The 12415-nt window shown below is 35.9% G+C and overlaps 1 protein-coding gene across 1 annotated transcript in view; it reads left to right on the forward strand.

Annotated features, from left to right (window-relative positions):
- The window catches only part of LOC145683063 (uncharacterized), a 334454-nt gene that overhangs the window by 39374 nt on the left and 282665 nt on the right, over positions 1 to 12415 (forward strand). The window contains exon 3 of the mRNA XM_081754422.1: positions 11625 to 11766. Coding sequence (XP_081610548.1) covers positions 11625 to 11766 — 142 coding nt within the window. The remainder of the gene's footprint in view (positions 1 to 11624; positions 11767 to 12415) is intronic.

A 12415-nucleotide genomic window follows, 5' to 3' on the forward strand; every position in this document is an offset into this window, starting at 1 on the left:
CTGGTCACCATGCGTCACCTGACCAGCAACTACCTGCTTAATGTAAAAATGTCTACTATTGTTTGATTACCGAAAACTGTCCAATCAGGAACTGGTTTAGATGTCTTTTGGGTAACTTGGGGTGACTTGTGACTTTCTACCCTCGTTAGAACGCAGAAAAAAGAATCTCACCAACTCTAAAAGGTCATTGATTGAGACACACACACATACGAAGACCAAAACCAACTTTGGTGCCTTTGAGTCGAAAGTAAAGATAGGACGGTTTCAATGTTCCTAACTTGTGTCCTTTTTACCTAAATTGGATGAGAAAAACTAATAAAACGAACGTTTTAATTTTCTTGCTTTGACGAGTGTCCCGCTGTCGAAGTCGATAGCAAGTGAAAGTATCAGGACTTGTTGTAGAACTGGTGTATTAAAAATAAATGAAAGAATTATTTTAGAAAAACATTTTTTTGTGTTGTATTCAGAAAACAAACAAAGGGTTTTTTGCTAAATTACTATTCTGAAATTAAAATATCGCAGGCATTCGGCAATACTCTACATGTTGGTTCTCAGTCTCCGTACAACTTGGAATCGTTTAACATGAGTTTCACGGGAAGAAAAATGGACATCATTTGAAGCAAATTCATTAAAGTCACTCAAACTCCATCCGATAAGGAAACGACTATACGAGCTTGTTGCAAAACGTGTAAGAAAGAAACAGATTTTGGTTTAGTTCAAAGAATGAAAGGACCAAACGAGCTCGTTGCAAAACGTGTAAAAAAGAAATAATTGGTTTAGTTCCTAGAATGAAAAACCATTATGAAAAATGCAATGGTGTGAAAAAACTCTAAACCCAAACAGATGGTAGAAGTGTTGATCCGAAAATTGCTTTTCATGACTCTAACATCAGTGATGTTGAGATACAACTGGGAACTTCAGATAAGAATTAATTTGGTACCACCAATTCCTTTTTCATTATATTATGAAAATTTTATTTTGCCCATTCCCCCACATCGTTCTAAATTTTCTTAAAACTTTACACCCTCGCATAACTTGTATTGAACGGACTAGGCGAGAAAATCGCAAGGTAGTCACCCGCGTAACTATTCCTTAAAGGATGATACTGTCGCATCATTGCCGAACGTTAGTGAGGCTCCTGCGACGACTTGATCTACATTTGTTCGTCTGTCTATAGAATACGTATGTACACTCCGCATAAAAAAATTGCGACATCTAACTCCCTGCAGTTAGGCCACCCAATATACATCTTATCCCATAATCGTGTCAGGTAAAGAGACCCCCCTCTCTCCTAATTTCTTCTTTCCTATACTAAAATTAGCTAACAACATGAGCGCAAATCTTATTTCAAACTACACATGTAATAGTTTCGATAAAATAAAATAACAAAACCGAGACGAATAAAGATTCATAGGTTGATGTAGAGAGAAACTGAAACACACACAATGAAAAATAAAAAGCAATGGATGTCTATTACACAGAGATTCATAAATGAGGCAGAGACAGAAAAGAGGAGAGAAGAAGAAAACGAAAAGGGAAAACACTTAAAACTGTGAATTTCAAACGTAGTAAGAAAAGAACCCTAACATTATAACGTTCCGTTTCCAGAAATCCAACAGTAATATAGAAATAACGTTTGTTTTTACATATTTTTCAGAACTATTCGAATATATAGAGGATGCTTTAAACATTCATTATGTCACTTCTATAATGGATAGCATACTCAATTTCAAGTAGAACTATAGATCTCTGAGACACATCTGGGATAATGTCAAAAGTTTAACACACATGCTTTGTTTCCGCGTGGTTCGATTGCAAATTCGGTAGTGTTCATTGGACATACTTTTGGAAAATACATTCTAATAAAGCCAGGAGATATCATTGGTCATATCCTCCATTTCAGACTACTAATGCAAACTGAATTGATGTTTTTCCTTTATCAGTGGACACTAATTTCTCTCTAGGCCGTCGAATAAATCAATTTCGTTGTGTACCTTGGTGCAAATAACGTTACAGGAAGAAGCCGGTTCGTTTGGAGGATGAGGGCTAAAGTAAGTAATATTTGGTTTGTAATTTCAGGTGCGTGATAGTGCAGGGTAACATAATGACCTTATGAATAATAGAGCTATCGAACGTAAGTTCGAATCCTGTTCACGCCAAAGTCAAACTTTTTACAAAGTGATTGTGAAGAATCGACTTATCATACTGGACAAGCAATACATAAGAATGTGGAAGCAAACACCTGTATCATGATTGAGACGATTTACGAATGCTGGTTGGGAAAGGGCAAGGGAATTACCAGGGCATTCCAAAGACATCAGTAGACATCAGTGATCTGCAGTATACACTTTTCGTGTTATCTTTCTCAGAAAGAAAAACTACACCATTTGTTAATCAAAGTTTAGCTAAAGCAATCGGTGGTATAGTGGTAACGTGCCAGATTTCCAAATAGAAAATCTAGGTTCGATTCCCCGTTAGGTATTATGATTCTTTTGCGTAAAATAATGGCTGCAGAGATTTATCTTCTGATGGAAAACTTACAAGGCATCACTGGCGATAATTCAAATAAACAGTGTGTGCGTTCTATATCATACACTGTAATGATAAGTATGTTTCATATTTATATTCGTCCCCCCTCTCTGTGTCTTGACGTTTCCCTATCCTGTCTTTGCATCTTTCACTTCTCCCCTATCTCTCTCTCTCTCTCACACACACACACACACGCATTTCATGTTCCAAAATTAAAACGGAGCAAGAGCCCGATATACATGGTCTGCAGAATCTAATTAACTGTTAAATTAGGTGTCGTGTTTTTCGTACTCTGGGGATAACATCTTCAGTCGTGGTCATCTCTGACAGAAATACTGTTTAAACGCAAGGGAATAAGCAAAATCTATTTTTTATTCTCTGGGGTACCGAGTCTCAGTCGAATTACCGGGTCACTACGGATTTGAATCCTCGACCCAGTGGTGGTCTATAACCTAACCAGCATCATCCGACTTACAAATGATCTGTTTGAGCTCTTAGCGTGTTCATTCTATCTCTGCAAATTACGTTATATTCGGAAGAGATTAAATCAATACTGGATGTTCGGAACAAATAAATCTTCGGAAAAGACCAGAAAAGACTAGAAAATGGTCATTGGTTATTTGAAAACAAAATTTTAGTTATACTAATTCGATACAAAATTTTTTCCCATCCAATAATTCAATGTGTTTTTTCCACGTTGAAATTTGAAACATGCTACATCTATGAGGAATATAAGCTTTTCCTTCCCAACATTTGTAACTTTTCATTACGATATAGTTTGGACTTTTAATATAGGGTATTTCGGATAGAAATTTAATAGTAAAATAGAACTATCCAATTTTCTCTTTCTTTCTCTTTCCTTTTTGCTGCGTTTCTTTCTTTTTTGCTTTTTTGTTCAATTTGCATTAGAAGTCTGAAATGAAGGATTTGACCAATGCTATCTCCTGGCTTTATTAGAATGTATTTTCCAACTGTACGTCCAATGAACACTACCGAATTTGTAACCGAACCACGCGGAAACAAAGCATATGTGTTAAACTTTTGACATTATCCCAGATGTGTCTCGGAGATCTACAGTTCTACTTGAAATTGAGTATGCTATCCATTATAGAAGTGACATAATGAATGTGTAAAACATCCTCTATATATTCGAATAGTTCTGAAAAATATGTAAAAACAAACGTTATTTCTATATTACTGTTGGATTTCTGGAAACGGAACGTTATAATGTTAGGTTCTTTTCTTACTACGTTTGAATTTCACAGTTTTATCTGTTCTCCCCTTTCGTTTTCTTCTTCTCTCCTCTTCTCTCTCTCTGCCTCATTTATGAATCTCTGTGTAATAGACTCATTGGTTTCAATTTTTCTTTGTGTATGTTTCAGTTTCTCTCTACATCAAATTATGCATGTTGTTTCGTCTCGGTTTTGTTATTTCATTTTATCGAAACTATTACATGTGTAGTTTGAAATAAGAATTGCGCTCATGATGTTAGCTAATTTTAGTGTAGGAAAGAAGAAAGTAGGAGAGAGAGGAGTTCTCTTTACCTGACATGATTATGGGATAAGGTGTATATTGGGTGGCCTAAGTGCAGGGCGTTAACTGTCGCAACTTTTTGATGCGGAGTGTACCACGCTACAGGGCGTAATTTTCGGTCTTTTAACATTAAATTTTGAAGGTAGTGACACGAGACGTCCGGGATTTGCTGTGTAGATTTTGACTGTAATCCGATGTAAAATTTCAAAGTTAGTTCGGATCCCATTTAAACAATAAGCCCTGTCTCATATACTGGGTGTCTATAGGTCACAAAAGTCACGAAAGTCTTGAAAAAGTAAGGAAATCAGAAAACGATTATGAAAGTCAAGAAATTTAGCTTAAGGGTCACGATTTTTTTATCTGTATTAATATAAGTACAGAGTGGAATTTTTTTATTGAGATTGGAATAAAACGTCAAAATTCACCACCGAAAATGTCTATTGTTGGCTTTAGATGCTACCAAATCGCAAGAAAAGCACGTTTCTATAGCATGCATGAAAATTCGATCTAATTCACATTGAAATTCGCTCTTGAGACTGTCCTTCAGCTGGCATCATTCAGCAGTGGCGATGCCAATCGCATCGCATGGATGAAACCTCCTACGCATCTAACCAGTTTATTCAATTATGAGAAGATGCCAACCTTTTATCACTCCAAGGAACAGCCATTGAAAATAGAGATAAGATGAAGATAAGTACTGAAGAAAATAGGTACCGGTACTCTTATTAGTTTTTGAATGGTATGAAATTTTATGGTTTGGTAAAGAAAAGGTCAAGAAAAAGTCACAAAATTTCATTCTGGAATTTTAGTAAACACCCTGATATAGCCTTGCTACTTATGCAAAACTGTAATGAATCAAAAGAAACAAACTAATTTTATGTGTTTCAAACAAACTTGTGTTGCAGGATAAATTTTGCTCCAACTTAGTTTTATTTTGAAATACAGTATTTCTAAATATGGGGCGTTCAGAGCACAAGGAATCCAATTTCAAATGGTTCATTTTTGCTAAGCAAACATAGTATCTCCGTAGTCAAGAATCCGAAATAAATGAAAGAGAAACCACGCGAAAGAGCGTGGGTCAGAGTTTCACAGGAGAACCGCTAGAAAAGGGCGTTGATCGAACTGGGGAACAGGAGGGCTAATTTCCTCCTCTCTGCTCATAAATTTAAGATATTAACATTATACTGTGTACACTGCATCATGCGAAAGATTAACAAGTCAGGCTCTGAATGTCATAATCAGTCATTCATAATTACGTTAAATAAGTGCAGGAGTAGAATCTCTATAGCAGGTAGATTTTAATATCTACCTTAAAAGCTTATTACAACCAAGAACATATATTACTTATTAGAGTCACTGGCAAGGGGGAGTGAGTAATAAAAGCAGGTCGTGATATTAAATATATTGAAAGTTAAATGAAATATTTGAGTTTTACGTCCCACGCTTATGCCGGCTATGCTGAAGGAGACGGTGAAGTTGAGAAATGAATGAAATGATGGAACCAAGAAATTGGGAGGAAACGGGAAACCCCCGAGAAAACCCACACAGTTCGTCCACCACAAAGTTCACTTGTCGCGAGCTGAGATCGAACAAGGACCCCATGCACCACACGTGAACGCTCTACCACTGAGCCACCGCGACCCATGAAATAAATTGAGAATTACTGGTCTATACTGAAATATTCTGTTCCCAGCACAGTGTTGTCTTAACCAGAATAAAATAAATGAAAAGGTCGGTTGTAAGTAAAGAGCAAAAGTTAACAAATAAGTTATTATACGATTTTGAAATATATATATTTAAAATAATGTTTTAAACCGTTCTATATGTTACATGTCGTTTGTGTGTTATGTGTACGATACACTGCGTTTATACAGGATGATAAGAAACTATTTAAACAAACTTCGGTTGCTGATTTCCGGCACTGAAACCAGCAGAAAAGTCCTTTTGAACTTTGGTCTGTGAGGGATAGTTTTGGCGATATAAGGTACCGAAAGCGTGAGAAAATGAACTTCAGAGGGCTGTAATTCAAAAACAAGGCAACGTAGAGAATGCGGTTTAGAACATGTCACTCGAAGTCATACCTGCTCGATTTAAAAATCTATGTTTCAAACCTCCGCAAGATGTGTGCGAGCGATTCCCCAAAGGAATGTACGGTTTACTTGTCAGATTATAGGTAATCCGTACATTGCTTTTGGGGAATCCCTCGCACACATCTTGCGGAGGTTTGACACATACATTTTTAAATCGAGCAGATATGACTTCGAGTGACATGTTGTAAACCGCACTCTCTTCGTTGCCTTGTTTTTGAATTACAGCCCTCTGAATGTAAATGGAGGGATCCAAGGTGTGAAATATGAATATGTAATTAAAGTGAAAATTTAAATAAATTTAAATATGTTAATGAATGTTATTACTGAATGCAAAGAAAATTATCTTAATTATATGCAAATTTACTACCAAAGTCGGTAGAGCTGATTTAAATGTCAGTAGAGCAAAAATTTAATTTTAACTGATAAATCGATTATGCTGAACAAAGTGAATTGAATTTATATAAGAATTTCCAGCAAAGAAGAGACTCTAATTTTAAAGTGTACGTGTTTTACTCCAGGTATAAAGAGACAATACTCTCTCCCACTCACGCAACAACATATGGTTGTTGGTCAACCGTTGTACCGGACTCGGTCAACCCCAGGACAGCTGAAAAGAATACATAATAATGACACACTTTTTACATACCTTAATGGACTTGCTGTGGAGAATGATGAGCACAGATTCATTGGATGAACAAATTTTAATGCGTTTTCTCACACGTGTTATATATCACTATATACTGAATTTACAACGACAAAAGAAAAAACATTACTTCAAAATTCAGAATTTTCAGATTGCTTCACCGAAATGTTCGCATTACTTTTAGGCCTAATTTATTTTTATAAAGAGAGTCCGTGCACATTATGATGCATATCTTGATCCTAGTCCTGGGTGTTTCCTATGGGTCCCATGTCTTCTTCTAATGTTGGCCCCACTATCTTCTCATTTAGTAGGACGTCGGTCCAACGATGGCCTTGTTCCTCTTCCCAATGGAACAATACATTTTCTACTGCACTCCTGCTTCGCCTACAACTTTTCAGCTCAGGGAACAATTGACAATTCTCAGTGACTGGTGCCCGCGGTGAAGTCAGTTCTGGACACCGCTCGTTTCGCCGAAAGTAGCGAGATCCAGCCTGTTAAGTGGCTATGTTGAGACTATCTAATTTGATCACTCTAACAGCAAAGGGAAGATGACACTGAATTTAAAATAGCGTTCACAATAATAGCTCGTACTTTCCTGCTCATTTCAAACCGTAACGAAATTCATAGTTCTGTACCTACGTACACAGTTGCTATGGTTACTTTTACAGGATTAACGACGAAAGTTTATATTGTTCAAACACTGAACATTCTTAAACACGACAAGTATTTCATGTCTTTAGCATTGTCTATATCATTGTCGCTAGCACAAATCACTAATGCAAGCGAAAATGCACCAAATTTTAAAGTTTTTCATGAGAGTCGCAGATGCATACAAAATATGCTACACGCCCGTAAAAACTAATGTTTCTTTACGGAAGTCTAGATACCAAAAGTCTCGAGGAGCGCGTAGAGAGTACTTCCTCTTCCGATGACAAGCCACCAATTATCCTCGTTCTTCCGCCCTATTATCTTCTAACACACCCCTCTTCTTGTCAAAAGTCTGGGCTCGCTTTCTACCTACTGCAAATCTTATGGGGGGTGAAGTGCGGTACCAGAGAGTTTCCTCCACAAGTCATTGTCCCTTCTGACCTCAATTCACACTTTGTCATGTTCTCATGTTAATTATTTGAAATTGGTAAACACTATTTAAAAACCGACGCTTGCACTATCTACTGGAAATGTCAAGCTTTCGTTCAGTATATGTCACTTCAGTAGAATATCACAATTAAATGTATAAATTAGTTTTTAAACAAAATGTGCATGCATTGCACTTTAGTTAACCTCTTCCGTTCACTCACTTTCTAGGCTGCCGCCTAGCGGAATGACTCTTAGTCGGTTCACCTGCATGAGGGGTTCCTATAACTGAGATTTTCACTTATTTTCATTGTTTTTGGTGATTGAAATGTTCGTCACCACACAAGACATTAAAATAAATATATACATACATTAATACACCGGATATAAACATATGACATGCGTTCATATTAAATAAACACTATAATTCATCATTTTGTTAGACGTGGGTGCTGTTTTTCTACCCAGGACGTCTGCTTCACCAACAACAACATTGTCGCTCTTACATTTATTATGCATCCCACTTACATTTAAACTGTTGGACTTGCCGTCCTCAACCGAAATAAGCCTTTTTTTATTCGTTTACTAAATCATATTATAAAGCGTCTAACTTATCCTACATACAACGATATCGAAACTTCAAGAAAATTTAAACAACACTTAAAGAATTACTTGTGGAAGTAAAATTATTTATAGGGGGCGAAGGCTTCGACAGGGAATGCTCGTTTCCTTGATTTTGTTCCGGTGAGGTGAGGGGAGCTTCAAACTGTTTGCCCTGTCTTGAGCAGGCGGAAATTTCGTTAGAGATGATGCTTCCCAGGAAAAAGGTGTGAAAACTGGTCAGATAGACAAAAGTTAACACTTCTTTGCATATGAAAATTTCGCATATACCTCTCAACTCCAGCAAGCGTTTTTAACAATGGCTGTTCTCGGCTCGTTGTCTCCAGCTGTCACCGTATCCGACTGTAGTAACATTGTCGTCGATATCTTTTATATGCAATAGATACTTGAATTTCAGCCTACTCTATGAGCAATAGAGTTAGCAACGATGTACCAGTTGCTTCAAACTCATGGGTGTTCTCTGCTTGCAGACAATGAATCTTGTCTTCAAACTTTTCTCCTCTTTTTTTTTCTGTGCTGGGTTTCATGTGAGCTAAGTTACAACTTCCTACGTTTTGTATATGGGATTTATGCAGCGCTTCGCCTTGCAGTTAATTATCATTTGAGATCAATATTAATTAAAATCCTTGCTTATTTCGATCCTTCACATATAACAATGATATAAAACTCACATAATAATAATAATAATAATAATAATAATAATAATAATAATAATAATAATAATAATAATAATAATAATAATACACATAAAATTGAAATTAACTCTACACTATTACTTCCACAATTAATCCTTTCCTTATTACCTAACACTCAATAAAAATGATTATACGGCAACACCATATTTAATACGCAAATTAGATAAAAATAATGATATGTATAAATGAGACTAACATGATTTACATAAGGGTACTGTATGAATATTGCATGAAGTTCATTTTCTCACGCTTTCGGTACCTTATATCGCCAAAACTATCCCTCACAGACCAAAGTTCCAAAGGACTTTTGTGCTGGTTTCAGTGCCGTGAATCAGCTTCCGAAGTTTGTTCAAATATTTCTTACCATCCTATATATATAATACTAGGCCGGATTTAGGGGGCTGCAAAGGTGCACGTACAGCCCCCTTCGTTGTAAATTTACACTACCTAAAGTGAGAAGCTAGCAATGAGATATACAAAATCAAAAGTTTCAGTCAATTTTCTGAAGGTTGAAGGAAAAATATTCGTCGACAGCAGATACTTAGCATTTCCAGATCAACTCCTCATTCACACCACAGATGCCTAAAGGCATTTAAAAAACGCAAATTTAATTCAAATGTACTGGCTGTTATTTGGTGCACCCCCCTCAGAAAATCCTGGATCTGGCCCTATATATATATATATATATATATATATATATATATATATATATATATATATATATAATAATAACGACTGCATCTGTATCTGAACCGAATTCAATGATTCACAAGTTTCATTTTTTCATATTCACATTATTGCAGTATTTGGTTATTGTTTATTTTTTATTAACGTCTGTTAATCTTGATTAATCATTTTAATTTTTACATAGATATTTGTTTATGTACATGTTTATCTTCTAGTAAACTTTCATCCATGATTGCATTTAATTTTTTATATTTCAGTATTGTCGCTCATAAAAGGCAATGAAAATGTAGAAGAGATTTATCAACATATTTACGTTAACAAAAGTCATAAAATGTAAAGAATTATGTAATCCCGTCTGTGAATTCGCTTTGCGTGATCAAGACGGCCCATTGTATAAAAGAACACTCTAACAAATTTGATCGTATGACAAAATTCCTAACAGATCGTGAGCTTAGATTTCGAAGTCTACGTCATGTGCATGGGCATTTACATTACAACCTCACTCAGCACAATTGATTTTACAGAACTGTCAGTTTCTTCCACGTAGTTAGTGGTTGCACTGAAATCTACATCGGATGTCTTCTTCATTTCACTTCGTGATGCGAAACTGAACTTACAAACGCGAATCGTTTTAAATATTTGTGTTAAGATTATGTCTTCTACGGTCTGAACAAAAGTATTATTTCGCATATTTGAATTTAACTATAAGTATCAGATATGTGCTCATAAGAAATCTGTCTATTGCCAATCATGCCTCTGTCCATAGAGCAATTCACAGACAATTAACACAGCATGAATCCAGACTCATTATAAGATCAGTAATTGAAGCTTGTACTTTTAAATAAATTTAAACATCATGCCTACTATTTAAAGGTTTAGACTTCGCTATTAGGAGCATAGTATAGTAGTAATGTTATGGTTGATTAAAAAAGAAAAAAGCGCCCCAAATGTACGATTTTTAAGGATAATCCAATAGCATAATCACAGTACCTACCCGCAAACAACCAACAGTGATGGTCAAATGACATACGTATTCTAGTGTTTACTTCAATGGACCTTGCATATGCACTTCAATATACGCCCCCAAGGAACGATGCAGACTGTCCATACTCTGCAGTATAAAACTCATTTTTTCTTCCCGCATTCTCCTGTCAACGCTCCCCCGGATGACCAGATTTTTTTTGGGTATTTCTGTCACATATTGGCAGTTAATTTTTTTTTCTGACTGCCGGAAGGTGCAACGTGTGGTGTACGACTTGTTCCCCTTCACAGACTCCAGACTTCTTTCACCATTGGAATCCAATCCCTGATTGAGAGACGAGAAAAATATGTAGCTTTAGCATAGACTACTGACTAAGCTCATATAGTTATTTTGAGGTTTTCCCCTTCGAAAGTAACACATATCAGTAGCACATTTCAGTTATACCAACATCCTTTTAATAATGTATCTTCTATATCTTCGTAACTTATTTATTTATTTTTCATTTCACTGATTACTAAGGTTGATTTCTTCAACTTTTGCGCGGACGTAATATCTACACCTTAACGCTCAATCAAAATACATTAGTTCCCACTGCGAATCGAACCGAGGACTATGCAATTTAGCCGCTTAGCAAGAAGGTGGCACAAGGAATTTTTCGTGTGGATTTCCGTCTGAGCATTACCGTCGCATAAATCCTGTAAAAGATATTTGCTAGTTGATACTGAAATTTTCGGGTACATTATCATTGAGGTTTTTCGTTTTGTTTTCAGCACATATTCAGAAGCAACTATAGAACCTGGCCAGAATTTAAATATTATAGTTGGACCTAATGGAGCTGGAAAATCGACAATAGTAAATGCGATATGTTTGGGACTTGGAGGCAAACCGAAGATGATTGGAAGATCTTCTATGGTAATGTGGAGCAATGTGATTTCGATATCATAAACATGTAACTTTTTTTTAATTGTGAGCTGATTTGTTTATTTATTACTTCATTTTATTTTGACACCTTTACTAAGGATTTTAAGGAACTACCTGCTACAACAGTCCATCCATTTTAAATAGCAACTAATGCTGTCCATTTTAAATAGTAACCAAGATCGATGTTACTATAAGTTATTCAAATACTTTCATAAATATAAGATGATGAATTTATTTACGTACCTTTATGAATGTCCATGGATGCAAAGAAATCGTACGTCTTGTGTCGCTCCTTATTGTATTCTTCATGCTACTCATTTTCATTCACACTCGCCTCACTATAGTATTTCATTGCGTTAGTACAACATAAAGCGAAACCTATACTAAGACCCACCGTAGTCAGAGTATAGGAGGTTTAAGAATGTATTTTACATGGCTTTTCAGGTGCAGTGAAAAGATATTTCAAAGATGAAATGAAATTTGATAGATATATCACCTCTCTATTAGAAGATAAATTTCTAAACAATACAGGCCAAAAGACCACCTGAAGCGTGAGTGCATGTCCTTAAACGAGTTCCCTATTCAAAACTATGTTGAGCCCCTACAGTTGATGAAAGTAAGGTATGGAAAGTTGAAGATT

Source organism: Thermobia domestica, chromosome 4, assembly GCF_964235325.1.
Source record: "Thermobia domestica chromosome 4, izTheDome1.hap1.1, whole genome shotgun sequence".
NCBI classification, from domain to species: Eukaryota; Metazoa; Arthropoda; class Insecta; order Zygentoma; family Lepismatidae; genus Thermobia; species Thermobia domestica.